Source organism: Micropterus dolomieu, linkage group LG07 (assembly GCF_021292245.1).
Source record: "Micropterus dolomieu isolate WLL.071019.BEF.003 ecotype Adirondacks linkage group LG07, ASM2129224v1, whole genome shotgun sequence".
Classification (NCBI taxonomy): domain Eukaryota; kingdom Metazoa; phylum Chordata; class Actinopteri; order Centrarchiformes; family Centrarchidae; genus Micropterus; species Micropterus dolomieu.
Window position 1 is genome coordinate 20,015,324 of NC_060156.1, and position 24,337 is coordinate 20,039,660.

The following is a 24,337-nucleotide window of genomic DNA, read 5'->3' on the forward strand; positions in this document are numbered from 1 at the left end:
GAGCAGTGTTGTCAGCCTCCATCCACTGTCAGAGAGCTGCACTCAGGGAAGCAGGGTGTGAAAAGAGGAACCTTTTTAAAGGTCAGCCATGATGGCACAGCACTTAATTCACAGCTTTTCTTCTCACAGGGAATGGGTTGTGCATTTGCGGCAGCTGTGAGTGCTGGGACGGCTGGACGGGAAACGCATGCGAAATCTGGGTGGGAGCAGAGTACTGAGGAGGAGAGGACACTGGTGTGTTAGAAACAAGAGGCCTGGCTGCCCGGAGCAACCAGGAGCTCCATCAATGGTCACCACCAGCCTGGTAAACACCACAGCCTGGAGAAACCACAGGAGGAGGGAGAAGACAAAACTAAACATGGATGTAATTCTGCATATCACTAACAACATTCATTCTTTTATTATACTGGTTACGAATTATCCTTATAAAAACTGGGTGTGGTAGGCGTAAAAAAGAAACAAACATATTACCATGTAAACATTTGTTTCCAGAACAGCTTTATGTATAACTTTTTTTTTTAAATATAATGTAGGAACGCTTACATATTCCAGATGGCTACACGTATTAGGATGCAGGTACATGACAAAACCAAATGTTGGAAAGAGAAAAATTATTTCAAGCACATGGGATACCGTGGGTCTGTTTTTAACTGGTACAGAGTGGTGTGTTGTTCCCAAATTGGACTGAAGTTTCACTCGTAAAGCTCGAGACAGAGATTACTGTTTGAGGTTTTTATTTCTTTTTAATAATAAAACATTAAATGTGCCGCATGACACAACATTTTGCATGGAAAACAATGCGAAGACCTTAATCATACATGGTTACAAATTTGTTATAACATGACATAACTCCAATGGGCATACTTGCAATGGTATATATATATATATATATTTTTGAAAATAAATCATTTTAATAGTGCCTATTCTTCTCCACTGGAAAATCAAACCAAACAATCTGTCATGAAACCCACACTGTACTGAAGGTCCGTGATGGACATTTCTCACTCAACTCATACTAGTGATAAGGTTAAATTCTAAGTGGAGGAAACAAAGAGAGGGCATACATAGTTCAGTTGTGGCATGCTGGATGTCCATGTCACTTCAAAAGGTGGCATCAGGGGATGAGAGCTGCATTGACACAAGAGCTCAGTCACCACTTGAAAAGAGGACAGATAAGAAGTCACAAAGAAAATTTAATGTAAATTCTACTTTGGCCTTTTTCATGCTTAAACTAGCCAACCCCTCTGTTTTCTTTGTCCCATCAAAAATGACAGGTGCAATAATATACTGCACACTATATTGCATTAAGTATGTTACTGACATTACAGTACACCTTTATATAAATATTTTATTCAATATGTTGTATATGTGTATACAACAAACACAAACTGTATAGTGTAGACAAACTCGTTGCATATATGTATGTAAAATTAGCGGTACATACCAACAGTTCTTGATAGACATAGCCTACTACATGCAGTTCATCAGTTCCATCCTCTCCCCATGCAACAGATGGGACAACATACAAAATAAGAGGTTGAAAACAGAAGCAACAAAGAAACTAAGTTTACTAGAATATTCTTGTAACACATCTGAAGAGAGGGGGTGCAATGCAAACGTGATCGGGATCAGGAGACGACATCACACACAACCCGTATACGAGAGAAAATGAGAACAAAAAAACAAAACACGGTGGCTACAGAGATCCAAACAGACATGTACATTTACACACCGGTCATTTACAAAAATAAAGTCAGCCTTGGAGGAGCCAGTTAACTAGTCTGCAGGGCTGGAGCAGCAGCCAGCCCAGCATGTAGAGTTTGTAAGAGTGTAGGATGATAAGGTGTAATGAGGACAGAACATCAGCCCCAAATACAACTACAGTGGTTTCCAGCTCCTGTGTGTGTGTGTGGGTAAGTGTATAGTATGCCATTTTTGTTATAGCATTAACAGCTTTGTACAGACAAATATTGAATTCTAATGTACTTTGATGTGCTGTAATAAGAAATGGTCATGTGTAATTCCAATAAACTCAGAAAATGATATTCACCAAATAAATCTTTTAATATAGCTGCAGTTTTAGCAGCACACAGCAGCCACAATCTACTTACTATTCTAAATCTTATCCAACAAAACTATTAGGAAAAATCATTAAAGCAAGACAAACTTTATAAATTGATTGATCAGGTAGAGCTTTGATAAACTGCTAACAGTCATAATGAAAATGCAAAACAGAAAGTGCAGTAGCTGTGTGTGTGCTGTAGCCTACAACATGCCCATTCAACTCCCACACCGAACTTCAGTGCTCTTCAGCTTACACAGAGTGAAGAACGATTGATATCCATACCTTGTTCCTTATAGAAAAGACATGCATGTGATTAATTCAAGGTATACGTACCATTCCAAAATGACATCAGACAAGACCTTTGGGGGTCTGAGCAGAGTTGATTCTTTCGGACAGAACAAATGCTATCACAGTGAAAGCTTTGATGAATTGAATCAGAGAGAGAATCAGATTTGTTTTCTTTTTTTTTTAAAGAATCAGTTCTTCTTGGGATGAAAAAAGGCTTTGGTCATTTCAGAATGAATACATCTGAGTGTGGTTTTTCTGTGGATAATGCTACGTGTCCTCTATGTGGATGTATCGTGTTGGTGAGGCACCTTTGGCCCAGTGGGGACTGGGAACCTGTTTTTGCATGCCGGGAATCAAGGTCCAAACAGGCACGTGATAGGCCAAGATGATCAGTACTGGACTCTGCATGCTGAGCTAGGAGACAAATCCGTTCATAATAATAATAATAATAATAATAATAATAATAATATCTACTCATTTAAAAAGTTATTTTAATAGTCATTTTCCCTAAGTTTTATACAGTCAAAATGTTACAATATAAGCCATCTCTTGTATAACTGCTGCAAGAAGAGTGAACACAATATTAACCTTGCCCATGCTTTAATTTGCTGAACCAAATAGGGATGCAGCCAGGATAAATGTCGCCTACTGGTTTTCAGCCATGTTGTTTTCTGGCTTTAAGTAGACGCTGCAATAAGATGGCTGCCAGTGCTGCAGTTATAGACCATCTGGGTCAAAGCCACAAGTCTTGCCTTGTCGTCCAAAGAAGTCAGTGAGTGAGGGACAGAGGCCTACAAGGCCTAGAGATATTCCTAGAGCCCACGCTCTGAAATAAGATTAAAGAAAAATAGACTTCAGATTTTCTATTTACCAGAGAAGGCGGACTGAACCGCTGGTGGGACTTAGATAGTGATATGTATACACCATTCCTTACAGCGCTCTCCCACCCACACACACATCTGTTTATACGTGTGTGTGTGTGTGTGTGTGTGTGTTTGTATGTGTGTAGGGAGCTCCTTGCATTGATTGCAGTGGCTGTAATTAGCACTTCATCAACTATGATTGCAGGAGCTATCTGCCAGCTTCCAGTGTGTTTTTATTGGCTGTGAAAAGCCACATCTTAAATTTTCCCCCAGAAACTCTGTATGTCTGTAAGTGTGTGTGCATGTTGTAGGCAAGAAGAAAAGTTGGATTGTTTATATATGTTTGTTTTTTATGCCACGTCTGTGTGAATGTGTTTCTTAGAAAATCACACAACTCCCTTGCAAAATGTTTTTATCTTTTCTAGGTTACTTGACAAAGAGAAAAGTGTGTGACTAGAGATAGAAAGAGAGGGAGAGGGGAACATACTCGTAAAAAATAGAGGACGACGTCCAAATATTTACTCTATCTATACAGTCTCTATCCCAGAACATAGCTGGTGAACTGTGGTATAGAAAATAGATCTGAAGGTACACAGACTCTGCTGCAAGGGCGTTATGGAGAGGGAGAAGGTTTCTTGAATGAACCACCAGCAAGCAAAGTACCATGAGCGTGGTTGTGAAAAGCGTTATTCACATGACTTCTCACAGTTTCAGAGGAATCTAAAGGCATTCCATGATCAGAGGTCCTCTTCTTTCCTGTGCTGGAGAAACTCAGCCGCCTCAGAATCCATCCACCTGTGTTGAGACAGCTGGAGAAAGGGAGGACGAGGCAGAGAAAGAGGGAGGAGGAGCAAGAGAGGAAAGGAAGGGAGGTTCGTCTGGATCTGATCCAAAGGAGGAAGAGGGTCTGGAGTCCAGTCGGCAAACCCCCCCCCCCCGCCACACACACACACACACACACTGGGCACTGGTCAAGTGTGGCTATGTGGTGGGCTTGTCGGGCTTGCTGACAGGTTTACCTCCGTTCATCACCGCTGGCTCACTTGTGCTTTTACTGGGAGGTACTGCCGCCTTGGGCACTGTCTCTCCAACATCATGCAACGATGGCTCTCTGTACATGGCAACTGGAGGAGCAGAGGATATGGAAAGAAATCAGAGAGACATGTAAAAAGCTGTGAGCAACGACCTCTTTCCTGCCCTTTTGAGTTTACCTGTCGAAAACTATTTGAGGAGCATATATACCCTAATAATCCTTGTGTTGTTTCCTTTTTCAAACCTTTTCAGACAAAAATCCCTCAAAACCTGCGATGAAGACCTACTGCAATTTACAGATGGGGAAAAAAGCTGACACATTTTTTTTGCCTACCATCCTGACTTGCTTCTGTCTTTGTCGGGCTGATTCTGAATCTAAGCACATGCTCTTCAACATAACAGGGAAAAGTGTCTCGTTATCCTGCACTTTACAGCCACTAGACAGACTACAGCTGTATTACTGTCTTGACAGGACACTTCAACTTGATTCCATGTTTAAATGATGGGAAGCAATCAGGCTGACGAGAGTGATGGTGGCATCTGCTGGACAGTCAACATTTCATATTGCACTTACACGGCTGTCCTTCCTCCTACACTGTGTGCTTATATCAGCAAACTAGTGAATCAGCATATTAATACAGAAATATGTCAAACTGATATTGCACATAGTTGGTAGTACCTAGTTTATAGTACCGTTACAAAGGATAGGACCATGTTTTACAGTATGTGACATCTGTCATGGAATGTAACAAGGTCATGCTCATTGTTTTTAGTTTTTACTATATCTAACCCAAATATATCAAGATGATTTATGTATCCACCTAAATGTTATGTTTCCTGCTGCAAAAAGACACCATTTACAGTAACAAGGTATCTTGCAATGTTGACAGCTGAAAAAAAGTTCTAAAAAATTAGAGATAAAATGGGGAAGAAATGCTACGTCTGCCCTTTGAGTCCCTCTAAGTAAGTAAAAATATAATGAAACAAAACAGAGAGCTGTTTTACTGTTCAAATTCTTGTATTGTTAAAATCTGACTTTCACCTGTTTTTTCTTAAGGTCAGCTCACCCAAAATATTGAATAATTTTTAAAAATACTGGGGAAAATGGGAATTGCCCAACCAGAAAGCTTAAGTTTTTTTTGCCTAAAATATGATAAATCCATCTTTGAGAGTTCTGTTGCCACCCCAGCATGATGGTTGTGCACCCAGCACAACTTTAAGTAGTGTATATCTCAAAACCTCTGCACATAAATGTGAAATTGAGAAAATATGTTCTTTTGTGATTTGGCCGATCTGACCCTTTAAAAGGATAAAGCTGGTAATATTCAGTATTTGTCTGAATGTCAACAAATCTTATGAAAAGAATCAATTCTCAATTTGTTCCAACTTCCTGTTGCAGCTCCAAGGCCATTAGTTCCTAGTGAGGATGTAAATCTTTGGAAAAAATGGTCTACTTAGGTTTTTTAGGCACTGTAGTTTAAAATATACTCAAACATGAGGAAATAGTGCATTTATTTGGGATTTTTTACCACAGCAGATGTGCTGTTGCATGTTCATCGAAGTGAAAGAACATGTCACAATGCAACTATGTGGCTCATTGATGAGTTTTTAACCTTTTTTGGAAAACAATGGAGCTCTTTGGCACAGATGAATAAGATCTATCAGGCTTTGGCTACACAGTCATTGATACTGATTCACTTCGTTGCTGGTTTTGGTCTTTTCATGGAAGTTGTTGACAAAAACTAAAATATAGAATATCACCACACCTATCCTGAAAAATATCCTGTAAATAAACAATGATAAATTCCCAGACCTTTTTTTATTTATTTGAAAAATAAAACCAAACATCAGCCCTAGAGGTTAACTATACCTACCGCATCAAATATATATAATATAATCTAAAAGTTGACTAACCCTAACCCTCTGTGCAACTTGAAAATGCTATTTGATTTCAATTCCTGAGTGTCTATTACAGTACGTACCTTCTAATGGCTTGGGCAGGAAGTGAGCAGCTGGTTTTGTTTTTTTCACTCGGTTCCCCTTCATGGCTTGGCCCTCCTTATTGAGCCCTAGGAACCAAGCTCTTCCTGACTCCTGTTGTCTGTACAACATGGACGAGTAGATCACATAGTAGTTCTCAAACACCGACTCTTTGAACTTGCACTCTGCTGTAAAGAGTTCCTGCAGAGACAGACGAAAGCACCAGGCAGATCATAAGAACGGGGTCTTTCAACCCAAAAACGCATTTCATTTGAAAATTACATGTGGAAGACACACCAGTGAACTCAAATGAATAATTCATGATTTGTGTTATGTAAGGATAAAACGGATGTCAAATTCATAATTTATATTTAAACATGTATGGAGGTCACCAGGACAAATGCCACCTTTATTCCACACACAATGTATAGAACAATGTTATGGCAGGCACAGAAACTGCCTCGCCAGGTGAAATGGGCTTCATACTTTCCACCTGTCATGAAATGGATGAGCGCTGCAGAGTCTATCTTTCTGTAATCATATCTGGTTTAAGCTGAGTCTAATGACCTGCTCTGATGAAATGCATCTCTCATTCTCTCCTTGGCCTTAACCTTGACATCAGATGTAAGAGTACTCGTTTAGTCAATTAGCTCATGTTCCCGGCAGAAAGTATATATTGTTAGGCATTGACCCCAGCACCTCAGCATCGGAGATATCAGCACTTTTTCCCTCCAGACACTCCTAGCTTATACCTCATTTGTTTTTAATTGGTAAAACCCAAACGAAATCATTCTTCCCAAATACTACATCTTCTATTAGCAATTTGTCTATGACTGCCTTCTGAGCTTTGTACGAATAATGATATAACTAATCAAGTGACTCCTCCATCCTTCACACCTCAATCTGGTAATGACAAATGAACACAGAGGCAACGCATCTCTCTCTGCTGTTGCCCATTCATCTCCGACCAGACGAGTGATGAAAAGTAATTCCACATTATCCGCCCTGCCGGGCTAAAAATAAGGCATTCATCAGGGTGTATTAATCAAAGCGCACTCTTCACAATAGAGAGTTTCACCACATCTGTTGTGAGAAATGACATTAATCTGGCTCATAGAACTACTGGCAGTATTATGTAAAAATCCTTTGATATATCCCATACTGCCATAAGTTCTCAGTGTCAGGGTCTGGAGACTTGAAGAAGATTCTTGAGGGAGCAAAAATAAGGAATTGTTCAATTTAATTTTTGTATCTATCATCTTCCAACCTACAGTATACTACAAATTAATGTCCGGATTAAAATAAACATAATCGGATCTCTAATGAATGAAAATTCTGAGAAAAAAAACTTTATGTTTCTGTACCACTGCCAGTGCTTTGCTCTAAATTCTAAACTCAGCGTGCTCACATTGATAGCGTTAACATGCTCATGTTGAGCACATATAATGTTTACCATTTTAGTTTAGTGTGTTGGCATTTGCTAATTAGCACTATGGACACTATGCAGGTCCAGCTTAGGCTGATGGAGATATCATTTTTTTTGCATTTTTTAACTGAGAATGTTTAATGAACGTAAAAGATTTTATATCTTTTAAAGGATAAATAAAAAACTTTGACCTGTTGGTGGCACTAGATGAAAAGTAGGGCATCACCAAAGCCAGTAGGATTCATTTGTGATATTCCAGTCTGGACCAAAGTCTGACATTGCCATCCCTAAAGAAAAATTTCACATTATTTTAATTCTTAATAGCTCTCTGTCCATGTTTCACCAGAGTTTATATGATTTTATGATGTATATCTGATTAAAGTTACTATGGTGAGTCTCTCTCTTCATAAAGCTTCTGTACTGTAGTATGTCTGTGAAGATTCATCCAGGTCATAGTTATCCAAGGGGGGGTTAAATCAAAGGCAACTGCACTTGATTGAAGATACATAAAGGTGTTTCATCTCTTACCAAGAGGCTTCTTCAGTTCCTGTACTGTAGCTGCACATGATGTTATTTATGAGTTAAATGCTCAATTTCGAAGACAGGACACACCATGTCATGATTATGGTGTAATTAGCCCTTTGGTGAATTACTCCTGTCAGAGCTTATCCTCCAGACAATATTCAGCTGAAAGCAGAGCTGAGCAGGAAAAAGCGGAGAGACACTTGGGATGACCTTAATGATCCTGAGAAGCACCCGCCTGTATTTTAAGTGTCCTCTCTAGCCTTGATTGAGGACTCGTGGGCATTTCGGAGTGGAAGGCACAAATGCATGATGCATAACAACAGCATCAGCTGAGATGTCACAAAATGCAATTACAGTGAGAAACAGTCAAAACTGTCAGTGCATGCATTGAGAGGTCAGAGTATAATCTGTTATGTGAGATATGTGTTGGGAAATCCTACATGCAGACTTTGGTCTGTCTTGCCAGCTATTACATTACACAGTAGAATTGACTTCAGACTATTCTAGTGGCAAATGTAGGGATTAAGATCAAAACTATTAAAGCTGCTTCCATAGCAGACCACAGCAGCTGAGCAGAACAGAAACACACTGCAGGCTGAAGCAATAAAAAGGGAGGCTTACATGGTAAAACCCTGAGCACGAGGCTGTCTGACATGTTTAATATCAAATAAATAAACATTCTCCCTGGATGGATGCACAAGCTCGACCCCTTCGCTATTCATTTTGTCGTGCATATTAGGATTTATTGCATGTCAGTGGCAAGCAGCAGTACATCAAATGGCTACTTATTATGTCCAAGTTGTCAGTAAGGGAGGTCTGTGTCCTGTCTGGACAGGCGTCAGCTCATACCACTTAATACATCCCAAATAACAAACAAAAACACTAACTTGAACACAGAACAAATGTCTTCACTGCATTGCTTCATTTGTTAAACCCAATAACCTTTGTTCTCTGAAAGAATGTTCAAACATGCTCTTTTCATGCTGAAGCAAACCCTGTCGCTGAGCCGATTAGGAGGCGAACAGTTTTACCTTCATGGTTCCCTGAGTTGCTTCAATTAGGTAATTATTTCTACTTTTTCCCTCATCAGGTGAGCCGCAACGCAGGTTGGTTGGCTGCTGTAATTAGACGGAACATTTCAGTGCTGGTTCAGGTTTAGCCCAGCACTGATTACTTGTACGGCACACACGAAACAGCCTCCAGTCAAAGTAATCATACAAGCTGGTGCCAAGGCCATAATTGTGGCTAATCAAACACCTTCACATAGACGCACAAATAGTCTCTCTTTGTTTACAGAGGCGGAGCAAGTGGAGGTGGTTTGTTTGTGGATGCTGCTTGATACTGAGCAAAAATGTAACACCATCAGTCACCATAATTAATTTGATTTGAAGGCCAGAGGTCAGGCACAGCGTTTGTTGATTGCATTTTAAGTGTGTCAAATATTAATGACAAGCCCAGTGCTTTTATCGTGTTCTTCCTTTCCGACTGGAAAGCGCGTTCCTTTGGTCTCATTTGTGATCAATAATTCTTCACTCATATCAGAAATGGTTGATAATCTGTATTATATAATAATTTCTTTTATTGTATCTTTTATTATACACAACATGGCCAAAAGTATGTGTACACCAAAACAGACTATAAGAGCAACCAAATATTGCACCTATATCAAAAAGACAGGAAAGGGCCTTCCCCAAATTGTGTAAACGTGCTATTGTCTGTAGCAGTTATTTGCCTTAAGGCTGCACAAATTAATACTTTTATATGAGAGGATCAAATAACGACATGTAATGTGAATGCGGGTGCTCAAAGTGACAAAATGATTTAATGAACCATCTTCACAGTTACCTTGAAATTCAATGTTGTCAAATGTCGAACATAAATGTCACACACATGCTGATCTGCTAAATCTGATCTTTATGTGAGCCATGACAATGTATAATGACAGCACATGTGTACTATGTCGTAATATCATAAATAAGTGTAGTTTGTTATATGATAATTTCAAAGGAGTAGACGATTAGAGGAAAGGTGTATGGCGGTATTACTGTTACATGTAGCTGTATAATTCTATCCAACCTCAAACTAATATTTTGTAAAAATATGGATGACATTGCAGAAGAAAAAGGAGAGTGAGACTCAGACACAGCACTCACTTTCACACCAGTGGCAAAACGAATCATTTTTGAGGCACCAAACGCTTGATTTTCTTCCCACTCGATCTCCCCGCCTGGCGCTCCACATCAGTGGCTCCCTGTTCTGAAAGGAAAGGCCATAATTGACCTTGGCCACAGACAGAGTAAGGGCCAAAACTGCTCAGCCCCACATAATCAGCCCTAGTCACCAAAGCACAAAGACGGTGGCCGAAATAAAGCAGAGATGAACAGTCAAGTGAAGGCACAGCAAAAATGAACAGCTTGGCTAAGAGAGAAAAAGGTGTGTGGTTGAGTGGAAGGGGCAGATCCTGGGAATTTAAAAAAAGGAATACATTTTCTACAGAAAAATAACATGTAAAAAGAAGCATAATGGATACAGACAGATGGAGAGAGTGGGAGTTTTAAAATAAAAGCCCTGAAAAAGAGTGAATAGGCATTAAAAAACGAGAGAAAAGAGAGTCACTCGGAAATGAAAACAAAAAAAAATCACAAAATGGGTTGTGATTTCTGAGCATGACTGCCTGAAAGTAGGTGAGAGGAGGCTCATACAGGGAGGGGGGCGCGCATTAATATGCAGAGTGACTGCTCACTATCCCACTGTGGAAACGAAGAAATTGTTTATTAATGCTGCCAGCATAAAACCTATTAATCCATGGAAAAAGGTCAACCTCCAGAAAGCAGAGCTGCATTCACAATGCTAAGCCGCTCTCATATGTATAAGAGTCACGTTGACAGTGTGTGCAGACAATGGGGGCTTCAGCAGACCTGTCTGATTATCAAACCCAAAGGAGAAAGAGGAGACAACGACCAAATAAGGAGAATCCCTGGTAAACAGCTGGGTGAATTGTGAACACAGTGCATGTACATTTTCTTTTCAGTTTTTCTTTTTTTTAACTATAATGACCTGAATAAACATCACACGACTGGAAGCATATGTGTTGACATAATAGCCAGATTATAACATTATAACAAAAGCATATGAAAAGGTTGAAAATGTTGCTTGTATTTACAGTTATATGACAACAACTTAAAGGTAACCAAGGTGGATTCTCAAAAACTCAAATTGATAGCAGTATTCCATATTCAACAGTGATGGTATGTTTTTCTGGAAAAAGATTAAGCTTCTGACAGATTTGCGTATGACAGACTGAAAACAGAGTATGACCAAGGAGACTTCCTGGCTGAGCCTCAAAGTCACAATTGCGAAGGAAGATTACTTTGCTCTTTGTCTTCACAGATACTTGGATCTGCAGATAGCAAAAGTGCATGTTGTCATGCTTTGCAACACTGAATTAAATGTTGTGTCAGATTTGAGCTGTAACTAATTACTAGCTACAACTGATGAGGACATCTGCGATTCATAGGCAGTGCAAATAATGCCGTGTTTCATGAACAACTTGGGGAAAAGAAGTTTAAAGTTATTATTACAAATCATTAAGTCTTAGTTTTATATTACAAGAAGTTTAAAAAAAAAAGAATTGTAGCTGTAAGTGATGTCAGGACAGACTGATATTTCAACATAACTGATGAAAAAAAGTAGCAAACAAGACAAATTATTCTTTTTTTACTATAAAACTGTGAGCGAGAGGGACAGGTTTTTGGTTGTAAAACGATTGCAATTTAATCAAGTTTTGAAAAGTATTTTGCGTCATGTAACCTGAATACAGATATAATGGATTTTCATTCCCCTCTGTACTCTATAGACAAAGGCGTTGTATTTAACATAAAAACCTGCATCTCTGCAGCCATAAAACAATGATCCAGCAGACTGCACTCGAAAACCTTACTGAACATTGACTGGGGGAAATATCACTATATTTTAGCTTAACAGCCATTCCCATCAGATCAGACCATTTGCGTACAGTCACCTCAGCATGCTGCTGCAATACTTCCCTTTTAACCCAAGTAAAAATATACCTTTTACTGACAGGGTGCCAAAAAGCTCTGACACTTTTAAGGTGTTTGGCTACCAGAAGCACTTAAGTGTTCAATCAAGTTCCCCTGAAGGCAGAGACCATTTAACACTGGCCCAGTACAGCTCCCCAGGCACATTTTACACACACAAACAGCCCATGCTTAGAAATGTTACATAGAAGCCTTGCTGTTCTCAGTGTGAGACGAACTTGTGGCATGCAAAGTCCAATAAAGATGTAGGTCATGATCTGGGTTTTAAAATGTGCTAAGGTATCTGTCTTGGTGTGCAGTGTTCTGCTTGCCAAATAAGAGACTTCACTGATGCACTCAAAAATAACTTAATGGGCAACTTAATGTTTCAGTCAAAATGAATGTCATGATTAAACAGTACATAATGCAAACTGTCTTCTTAGTGATGACATTTTCCATCTGGTAACTATCAACTGAACATTTACTGGGTGGAACATGACTTTATTTTAATCTATCAGCCATTCCTATCCAGAGATGGGGACTCAAGTTAGAGACTCTGACTCGAGTCCGACTTAAGTCGCACGCACAGTGACTTCAGACTTGACTTGAGACTCGTCCTCAAAGGACTTCAGTCTTGACTCGGACGCGAGGTGCGGGACTTGTGAACAATGTTTATATTCCCCTCCCTGCTTTACCCATAACCTGCCGACGTAACACGTAGCATCTGCTGTGGGCACCACATGTGAGAGAGGACAACAAATACCAGCAGCTGCTGTGCCATTCATCATGAACTTTGGCTTTAAAAGGCCCAAACAAAGAAGTGCTGAACGCAAAATAGGTTAGTAAACATGTTCAGCTCAGCACTGGCCATCTAACGTAAGCTTGCTTCCTGCTTTAGCTAGGACCTACCGGAGGTTAACTCTGTCTGTCGTTCTTTATGAAAAGATGAACGAGCGTTTGTTTGCTTGCGAAACTTGTGGTAGTCGATTAACGTATTGATTTACATCCCGCTTTCTGCCATCTGGTTAATTATTACCATTGGGTGCAAACAGATTACAGGTTTATAGTTGATCATGTAACGTTACAGTTTTATTTAGTTAACCTTACACTGGGTTTGAGAGTCAGCGGGGTACGTTGACTTGTAGTAGTTAATAAGCTGTCATTAATTGCATTGCACATTACATGGTTGTGCTCTGTAAGTGAAAAACAGGTTACAGTTACAGAATTCCTTATAGCTATACAGTTTTATAAGAAGCCTGGATTGAACGCAGCAGGTGATACAACATTCATTAATAACCAGGAGAGACTTGAGACTTGACTTGGACTCTTGCTCAGAGACTTGAGACTTGACTTGGACTCTAGCACAAAGACTTGTTAGCATCTCTGTTCCTATCAGATCAGACCAGGTAACCATCAACTGAAATGTGTGTCAAAATGTTTTTGCTATTGAAATTTTGAATTTAGGTGTTTCTTGATGGGTTTTGAAACTGCAATGAAAAACAGTAAACACCAGCCTAAACTGGTTGTAAACAGGAGGTATCATACTCAAACTCCGGGTTCACTGGGGTCTTTTTTTGATAAACACACACAGAGAAAGCCTCGCATGGAAAGTGGCACACATTGTAAGCCTTTGGAATAAATCATTGAAGAACACAGTAAAGTCTGCAATTGGAAAAGTTGTTTTGCTTATACAAAAAAAACATTGTAGGAGAGCCTGTTGGTGAGCAAGCACACAAACAAGTGCAACCGCCCACACCCAGAACAGTGGGGTTTCAAGTACTACTTGTTGTGTGTGTGTGACTTTGTATGCTTGTGTGCGTTTGTCCACTCTGCTGCTGTTGATCCGTAAATTGGTGCCAGATTGGTGTCAAGGCAGCCAGATTTTTGCTAGATTGGCCAGTCATCGCTTGTCAGGCAAGCCAGAAGTCTGCCCTGTGCAACAAGCTGACAAGCACGTACAGTATAACACATGTCACACACACACACACAGACACACTGCTGTCCAAGTACACAAAAAAAGATACTTAATGTACTGTAGAGTTACAGTGTACATAGGCCTACAGAAAGAAAATACAAGAGGTGTCTCCAGGTATGGAGCTGTTTCTCCTCTCCTGTGCGTTGTTTCTCTCTGCTCTGTGTTGTTTACACCCTTGGGAACAGCATACCAGAGGAAGTGCATGTCCTCTCCTTGTAGATTCACTTGTCGGTGACTCTCTCTCTTGCGCCTTTGCACTTACTCACTATAGTGAGCAGTCATTTACATGAATAGAGTGCAGCATGTGAGGAGAAAGAAACTATATATACAGTCAACCTATACCTATATACCTATACCTAAAATATGTTGTTGTGTTGATTTAAACATTAGATGTGTTGGTATTCTTACTCATGTTCGCAATGGCAGTTTATTTTTAGTGGCAGCTGTGGTGTTGCTGCTGTTTTTGTTTTAAGTTGAGCTTCTTTCCATTTTTGTTACTATTTAGTTGTTGTTACTGGAGGAATTCGGGACCCTCTCTGTTTTATTGGTTAGCCTATTACAGCTGACAGGTTCAGCCAACCAAGAGCTGTAAAAACTTCACTATTCTTTCATTACCATTAACATGGGTACTGTACTCAATCTCACAAATAACCATAAATATTTAGCACTAAATATGTATTAATCTCCAGCTGAAAATTGTCCACAAAAATGCATAATTTTTCTCCAATTTGAATGATATTTGCTAAAAACCACAGTGTCCACCTATATAAGTGAGCTTTTTGTTTAAACAATATATTTGTGACTAATCTTTTCCTACAGATTTATGTATTCAGTAGGAATGGATGGCCTTAGGGCTTAATACCACAGTCTGTCTGTCTCTCAGTACTTTTCGACCTCCCCAGCATATCACAGAGTTGGTTTAAGTCTTTTCATGGGATTTGTTAACAACTAGAAAAATACAAAATCATGACAGCCTCATTGCGATATCAGGTAATACTTGTGTGTATGTGAGGGCACACGAGTGAGGCATGCACATTTGAGTGAACTGTAAAGCCAAAATAATGCACATACAGAAACATATATAATGTGACATATACAGCATTATCACTGTAGGGTTATACATGGAGCATGCTTTTAAAGATAACCCCACATCTCATCCCAGAATCATATGATGGGCCGAGGATGTCCTGCTCTCCTGAACTATGAAATCATTTTTCATAGTTGTCTATGGGGTTTTCAGACTCCTATTGTGCTTTTTGATTGGCAAAAGCTAAACTGTACTTCAGCTCTTGCCACTGAGACAGAGCCAACACAGGTGCAATGCCACACCTGCATTTTTTGCCCTCTCGTATTTTTGTCAATTTTGTGGCGCTCAACTGACACCTTGCACTGAGTGGGGGGAACGGCAAAGCAGAGGTTGTGTTTATGCAAATAAAATGCAGTGCATTGCAATTTTGGTACCAGTTTTGTGCTATGTATCCTGTTGAAGGGAAGGGGAGCCTCAATAATTCTGGGGGCCAAATGTTTGACAGGGGTCTTGGGAGTTGTTGTTGTTGTTGGTTTGTTAGTTGGGGCCAAATTATTTAGCAGTACTTTTGTTTGTTGAACATACATATTTTTGCATTTTTGCATACATATAATTGCTATTTTGATATTTGCCCCTTTAAGTTTAATAGTAAAATGCTAACTCCTGCTACTCATGTTGTTTTCCTGTGGGTTAAAGTCATTGTATTTTGTTAACTTTATGCTAAACATAGATTATTTCTATCAGCCAGGTTAGCTGGAAGCCATTATGCAACTACTAATTCCGTTATTATAGCTGTGAGCAGCAGACCAAAGATATTTGGTGAACGATGTATTTAATTTTATTTCTACATGAAGATTAGTGTGGATTGTGGGGGAATATTATCCTTCTAACAGAAACTGGATTTTTGTTATATTGGTTTGTCATTATGTGACCTTGATATTGGAGAAAAGAGAAATCTGAAGTCGAGAATGTAGTTAAAACATACATATGTATTAAAGTACGACAAAAGCGAGAAAGGGAAGCACATTATCTGTTGCCTCAGTGTTTCCCATACGTTCATTTATTTGTGGCAGCCCGCCACAATATCAATGCTGACCCCCACATATTGATTTTTGATGTTATTTATTACGCCTATTTAAATTTGTATGTGATTGCAGAGCGGCGTAGCGCATTCGCGTAGCACATCCTCTTGCTCGTCCCTCTCTCTCTCTCAGAATCAGAATCAGCTTCTCATCCCGTCAGAATCCGCTCATCCGTCTCTTGCTCTCTCGCTCTCTCTCCCACTACCTCATGAACACACCTCATGAACACAGCTGCACAAATCTGTCCAACACAACGCTGTCAATGTCCCGTGCCGTGCGCCACAGTTGCACTGTCATTCTGTGGGAAACACTGTGCCTGTCTCATCATTTCTCTGTTATCTACAGAAATTATAATCTGAATACAGACCTCACGTCCAGGGCCTGAACAGCACACACTAAAAAACAGACAGCTAATATGTACATTATAAATGAGGAGCTAAAACTTGCTAATACACTGATATGATCATTTTTTTATGCAATATGGCAAAGACCATTCACAGTTAACTCAAATGTTCCCTAAAACAGGATACTTATTTGTGGCCCCATCCATACATGGCTATGCCCAGATCCAGTGCGCCAAGTTTTTACATAAATTGAGCCCACCAGATTATAGAGGTCTATGTTTCTGAGAGACATGTCAGAGGTTGTCGTGGATGGTAATGTAATGAAATGGTCACAGTGAGTCATTCATTGGCAGTGGTTGTAGTGCAAGCATTCCATAAGTAGAGGTAACTATTGCTGCTGTCATTATGAACTGTTTACAAGGTTATATTACATACTTACTATCACATGTGTGTGATGAGGAATGTATAAAAAGTTGGAACTGCAGAGAAGGAAACCTGAAGATCTGAACAGCTAGATTAAAGCTGTGATTTCTTTCAAGTGCCTGGTTTCATATTTAATAGGCTTGAGGGATTTGGTTACAGAGAGTCCTGCTTTCCCTTTGGTATTTTAGAAATTTCACTGTAGAGGGGCTTTTAACAGTGTCCATCTCTCCTGAAATCTTATTGACAAGCAGCCAGAGAACTCAGCCGGAGTGTCTGTGCATGAGGGGAAGACAGTAGAGGATTTCCCAACAGTCTGTCTCTCTCTGAGGATAAAATGTGGCATAGTTACAGATGGACGGCTGAGTGATTCAACCAGTCAGCCAGAAACGAACCACGAAACCAACCGGTCTACCCTATCACCTGCCATATTTGATAGTCAGTACTTCACCTGCAGCTGATACAAATCCTGCTGTACTGTCTGAGGCATTCTCAGGCATTATTCCAGTACACGTAATCTGTCTCATAATCAAACGGATCAAACTCAGTTTGGGGGGGAACGAGACTAATTAGTACTTTTTCTGCAATATCATCTCAGGACAAAAGCTATAAAAGGGTCTGTTCATAATTTTGAATCAAATCTTATTATCACACAGTGAAATTTAGATAGGTTCACTGGCAGTCTTTAAAAGCAGCACTGTATGCATTTTTCTACAATGTTAATTTTGATACAGTTGACAATCTTAAAAAGGAATATTATAGCTATAATAGAAAATTTCTAACACACAAAATATAAGGCCTAAGACAAAGTCATGCAGAGCAAGAGCCTTCCACTGCACCCCTTTTCTTTGGAATAAACTTCCAACTACTGGATCTCTTGCTAAAAAAAACGGTCTTCTATCCACAATCATCCGCCGCCTCCACATTGAAGACTTTGAACATGGACCACTTGAATACTATGTCCCCTAAATCCTCCTAGAAAAAATGCTGTTGAAGACCTTGCAGACAGTGGCCTCAGCAACATGTTCCCACCCTTATTACACAATTGAGTTAGCAGGTCTGCTTGGCCTCACCTCCTAAGTCAACTACAGAAAAGGACAGAATCCAGACCCCATCCAGGAAGTTGGTGCCACAGTCTGCCCCAGTATTTGCCAATCTAGCCACTATAAAGTCTTTTCTTGGTGGTGGTCTAGGACACATGATTCCTTTATGTGTCCACATGGAGGGGGCAGATGTGTAGAAGACTTTATGGGACATACACTCTATATAGCAGGAAAATGTGTGATGAGGTTTGAAAGTGCAGATCTTACTAAAAGATTACTTTCCCTATAGAGAATAAATGCACACACAGATGTCTGATTATGACACTAATGAATAGTGCCACTCTTGGACAGTTGATTAATTCACTGTTTAAAACGTGTACGCACCTGAACTTTTTTCTTAATTTCTAGTGTTTATGCAGTAGCTATTCTGCTGCCTGATTCCTCACAGTGTGAAGAGCCATATAGACACAGTGGAGAGAGAGAAACATCAGATTTAAGAGAATGAATTTTTATGATATACAATCTTTCTATACAAGCTTTCTGCAAGAGCGTGCTGTATTGATTTTTACAACTCCAGGGGTGAAGCTTGATAAAATGTAACTTTCACTTCATGAGTGTAAATAGAAAAGGAAGAGGGATTCTTGTGGAGGAAAAGAGAGAACTGTAGCTATTACATAGAGGGTTTTTTTGTTGTAGCAAAAGAACCCTTATCATTTACACATACACCCACCCACACTTTGACTGTGCTACAGGGAACATATTGAACAAGACTTGAACCTGCAACCCCATGAGCATGACACAATAGTCCTTCAGTGGTTTGAACCATGATAAAACAACTATAATTTCTCTGTATGAATCAGTCTTTGATGCTCAATAATATCAAGGATAAACCAAAATCAGATGATAATCTATGTATACTACAGTGTTTCCCACAGCACCCCGGAAGAAAATATTGTACATTTTGAAGTTAAATGCGAAATATATGAGGCTATCTATGACAAACTTTGCACTCTTGTAAACAATGTTGTGCTCTAATAAACTATTTGATCATAAACCCATTGTATAGCTAAATGGTGATGAAGCAGCAACAAAGGTCAACAAATTTATTTAATGTTTAGAAAATAGAATAATTAATATCCCTAACATTTTATTGTTGTTGTTTTATTACTTTTAATGGACACATGTAATATGTTTTATACTTTTGGTGAATATAATCCAATTAATCTTATTTCCATCCTGTATAGACACCTTATTTTGAAAACCGGACGTTGTCACATTGTATCCTCTTGCGAAATTCATCCAGTCCGACCCAATTTGGACCCAATCTGTTGTATGTGGTTCTCGTATTGCGCAACAAGACTTCACAGCCTCTCTTCAGGTAGGACTCTCATACTGCAACACTTGTCTTTGTGAAGAGAGAAAATGACAAGTCGTTAACGGCCTGTCAGCTCGCACTGGTTTCAGTGGAGTTACCATAAAGGCTTGAATACATGTGCACTCCAAATTTAGGTGCGGTTAGCTTAATCGCCTTCTCACAAACGAGTGACACGCCGTTAACGTTATCGTTGTTACCTCAAAAGAAAAGTGGTTGTCTCGAGTCGGATGCCAAAGTGTGTGAGCGTGCGAGCTTATAGCAATGCCCACAAAACAACGTTAGAAGTCTGTAATGTTATTATGATATGTGTAAAAATATTTTCAGTTCATTTTGAAACTATGGCGGAACAAATTAGACTGTGGCGGGCCGCAATGGTCGCGTTAATTAATGGGAAACACTGATACTGTATGCATATACAGTGACTTTCCTAAGCAATGCAAAACAACAATATTTCACACAGGTTCTTTAGACCTTAGAGAATTTGATAGTGACCCTATGCTGCTTGACAACATGTCTGCCACAATGGAGGCAGCATGAGTATCAGATTTTCATTCAAACTTTAACAGTCAATGTCAATCCATTGCTTTCCATATTGCATTAGTCCGGAGTTGTAACTAAACCTTGACTGAAAGACTAGATTATCACTTTGTGCACGTGCATATGAACACATGCTCATCCCGGCATGGTTATCTATTCTGAGCTGCAGTTTATAAACACTATTGCCCATTGGCAAACACAATAAATAGTTGTGTTTTGGAACTTTGGTTGATGTCCCACCACATAAAGAATAAACCCCCAAAATGTTGGAAAGGTTCCGTATATAGGTCTATACGTCATGATAACAAGTTACAAAATAAACAGCCAAGAGGACTGTACGTGCACAATCTGACATGAGTTTGCAAGTGATACGCATCCTGTTGCTATCTTGGATACAGAGTTCCTGAGGACTACTTGTTGCTTTACGAGCCCTCATCTCTCCGCTACTCATTTGCACATTACACTGCTCTTGAGGCAACAAGCACAAGTGTGCCATTTGTATTTGCATGGTGCTTGACATTTACACACTGGGAAAGCAATTAGGCCAGAACTAGGGTCATTAATACAGTGAACAAGCTAGACATGTTTGCTCAGATAGCTACTGCAATATGTATTCATGGAGAAATGACAATTATGCCGTCTGTATTTCTACATACTCTGTGGTTCCCAGAAGAAAAAAGATGACAATCTGAATTCACTGTTTCTAGCGCTAGTGGCCTGAATCTAAGCTGTATAAAGGCCGACATTTTTTAAAAACAGTTTCAGAGGAATACAGACAACAGCTCTGGAAACAAGAAGACATGAAAGAGGCACAAAGTGCTTGGCATGAATAAATGTTGCTGGTTGCCGATGACAATTCAAGGTTAGGATTAGGCAGGTAGGATCACATGTTAGAAAAACAACAAATGACTGAATCGGTGAGTGATACTAACCCCTTAACGCAGATTGTCGCAAATTCACATCACACCTCTTCCTTTCAGACTGCAGCTGAGATAGTGTATGTATACCCCAATGCCTGTTTGCGCATATTCAATACGTACCTGGGAACCTTTTACCAAGCACTGGTTTCTCGTTTATGCCTGTTGTCGCTAATTTGCATCATACCTAATTTTCTTTATTCTTTTTATTGTAAATAAATTCTGGCATCAAGGGGCTAATTGCTGACATGAAAACATTTTTATTTCTTCAGAGTAATTAACATTTGTTGAAAGTCTTACTGTAAGTATTCATATAATAAAAGCCTTTTGTTGTATTCTTTTTGTATAAGGCCATAACTTGGAGCTTAGTTGTTTCTCCTGCAGTAGGGAAGGCTTTGGGCAAATATCCACTTCAAATCCAAACAACTTTGTGACAGCAGTTCTGAATGTAAATTTGAACGACGGTGTTTTATTTTGCTGATCGCCTGACAGAAACTGAAAGTGTGTCACTCAAAAGAAAAATAAATCCCAGTGTTTTTGCAGGTGTTTCTGAATAAACATATAGCCTAATATTGTGTGAGTGTCCAAAATATTGGGTGGAGAGTCAATTTAACAAGACTAAAAGTAAGTGCAGAAGTCACAGTCAATATCCCCTATGTGAAGGAAGTTTTGACAGCTACGTCAGTTGTGGCAGAGTATCATCCAGAGTAACTTTTCAAACCATTAAAAAATAAATGTACATTCTGACACATAATTGAATTTTAGAGAACATAAAAAATGATTCACTTCCAATCACCCATTAGAGCCTTTTTAATGTTTAAATATTTTCTCAGAAACAGGTCAATTGTTTGTTATTAATAATTCTTGACTGAAAGCACTTGACTCAAGCACTAAATATAAACGTAATCATTTAAATTAATTAATAAAAGAAGTAATGAAACATAATTACTTGGGGTATTCCAATATTTAATAAAAAATACAATTTAGTACAGTTTAAAACATCTTCCTTGCTATGCAACAATTCAGTCACTTAGTATAGAGATTAGGAAGCAGATGGGGGCATTAGCAGGAAATATTTAGGCAGGCAACCAAAGCACAGCCCATACGAATAAGTCTATGGGATTAGAACAGTCTCGTAAGTATTCACAGATAATGCAAAAATGAATGTATAATTTGTATCTGTAAATCTGGATCCGTTTCTGTGACTATGAATATGGCAGCATGGTAGCCGCTAGTTAGCATTCGTGGATTTTGTTTGAAACAGAAAGAATCCACACAAATAGGATTCACTACATTACATTACAATACTGAGACTATTCAACTGCCATATTAGACTCCCTTATGGAAATTAGTGTCCCTCAATATTGTCTCTTAAAAAGTTCTCACAAAGGGCTCAACAGTGGAGTTCTTGACTCGCATATGCCCCTAAAAATATAAAATTATGTGTGGACCGGAAAAATGAAAAACTACAACCTACCGTAATCTTTCACATAACAAGCTGTGTCCATGTATTAACAGCTGTTTTCAGTGTTTTCAAAGAAATCTGTGAGTGTTTATATTGATAATATTTTCAGGCCCATGCCTAGTGTCCAGATACTAGGCTCCTAATTTTTTCATTTAGAAGCACATGTACACCTTTGGGGGAAATAAGTTAGTGTAGAGCCCTGTCACAGAGAGATTGGATCAATAATGTTTCCGCTGTCTTTCCATTTAAACATGTAATTTCTGCCACTGATCTTGCACATCAAAACAATAACAACTGATGTCGTGAAGTAGCATGGAGTTGCTGTCTTCATTGTTAAACAACCATTGCTGATAAAAAATCTATTTGACGTGACTCAAGCAGAAATCATGTATCATATGAATTATAATATGAATACGTTTTGTTCACGCTGCATTTTGTCAGGTTCACCGACTTCCTTCCTCACTCTTTCCATGTTTCCCCAGAAGTTATAGCAGCTAGAGGGAACATGACGCCATTGACAGGCAACCAAGTGAAACACACTGTTACCTTGAATAAAATTAAAGATTTCTCTGGACTCTGTTGGAAACATTTGGGATAATGTCAGCACACAACAAAGTATACAACATAGGTCTAGGGTTTTTAAACATTTTAATGCAGAAATGATAATATCTATACCTTTAATACCAACAGAGAAGACAAATATTAGTACTCATTTGATACAAGGCATTCTTTAACCTGCTATAATAAGAAATTGATAAATTAGTATGTGCAATTCTAAAAGGCTGTTGGTTTTGTTGGATCGTGTCTTTTTCTGTGGCTCAAAATGGTTAATGCTTTTAGCAGAAGTCGCAACAGACAAATGGAAGCATCTAGCAGTGGTTGTCTGCATGCAACACTGATTATATTGACCGCAGCAGGGCTTTCCCTGCAAAACACACCACGGAGTTCCCTCTCTGTTCTTTTCTCCAAACTCGCCTTCTCCCAACCAGTCGATGCAGTATTTGTATTCGTTCCTGTCTCCTGCTTTGCCACTATCTGTCAGCAGCACATAATTTATAGCTATCCCTGCAGCATCCATACAATGCCGACTAACCACTTGTGTGTTTTGGCCACTCCATTTTAATAGAGATGTAGGGATTATCCCAGATGGATGAGGGAGATTCAGCGTAAGCCCTAGCTGACAGATCGATAGTTGGCTGATGGCCACTATGGTAGAAAGTCTGCCCACTCGGGGAGGAGAAATATAGCTCGAACATGTTTCTACGAACATACATAGCTGTGGAACTGTGCACAACACTGACTTGTAAAGGAAAGGACATTGTGTAGCATTAATGTGGGGCCATCACCAAAGCAAAGCACTAAAACTAAAGCAAAGAATCTGATGGAAAAGGCTAATAGATATAAAATGGACCAGTTCCAAGAGTGATTTGCATTTGAGAGTCATCATACAAAACATTAATGACTGTTATTATAAAAACCTTATACTGCTTGTCAGTTTGTTAAGAACTTATTGGTAACACTTTCTATGAAGGTCATCACTATAATGACTTATGCATATATTTATAACACGACATAATGCGTCCATAAGACATTATAACAGTTGTTATAATCACTTACAAACATGCATTAGACGCTATAGCAAAGTTCATAATGTATTATGACCTTTTGATTTAATGTTTTATAACTAATAGTAATACCAGTTTATATCAATGTGCGGCAAGAATCTCCGACCATGTTCCATAACACATTATAGCCACCGACTCGTTATGAATACAATTTAGTCACCATTTACAATTAGTGATATAAAATGGAATAATAGCTTATAGTAATGTTTAAAGTTATATAGCATGTCTTTGTTTGCTTTAAGTAAAGTGTTAAAATATCTATCCCTGTATAATATATTACAGGTGGACATAATACCATATGAACTAATTAA

The 24,337-nt window shown here is 39.0% G+C and overlaps 2 protein-coding genes across 2 annotated transcripts in view; one reads left to right on the top strand and one right to left on the bottom strand.

Annotated features, from left to right (window-relative positions):
* itgbl1 (integrin, beta-like 1) overlaps nucleotides 1–2,045 on the top strand; it is a 55,511-nt gene extending 53,466 nt beyond the window's left edge. The window contains exon 11 of the mRNA XM_046053889.1: nucleotides 130–2,045. Within this exon, the coding sequence (XP_045909845.1) occupies nucleotides 130–218 (89 nt within the window). The 3' untranslated portion in view covers nucleotides 219–2,045. The remainder of the gene's footprint in view (nucleotides 1–129) is intronic.
* Nucleotides 2,046–4,192: 2,147 nt separating this feature from the next.
* On the bottom strand, nucleotides 4,193–9,216 carry fgf14 (fibroblast growth factor 14). The gene is made up of 3 exons (XM_046054542.1): nucleotides 9,211–9,216; nucleotides 6,231–6,429; nucleotides 4,193–4,340 (listed from the first exon to the last, which is right to left on the bottom strand). Exons 1-3 carry the CDS (start codon nucleotides 9,214–9,216, stop codon nucleotides 4,198–4,200), a joined length of 348 nt encoding a protein of 115 aa, XP_045910498.1. The 3' UTR covers nucleotides 4,193–4,197.
* Between the last annotated feature and the right edge of the window lie 15,121 nt (nucleotides 9,217–24,337).

Excerpts from the sequence above, each read along its gene's own strand:
- fgf14 (XM_046054542.1), bottom strand. Across the intron at positions 4,341-6,230 it reads CCTGCCCAAGCCATTAGAAG|TTGCCATGTACAGAGAGCCA; the intron begins GTACGTACTGTA and ends CTGCTCCTCCAG.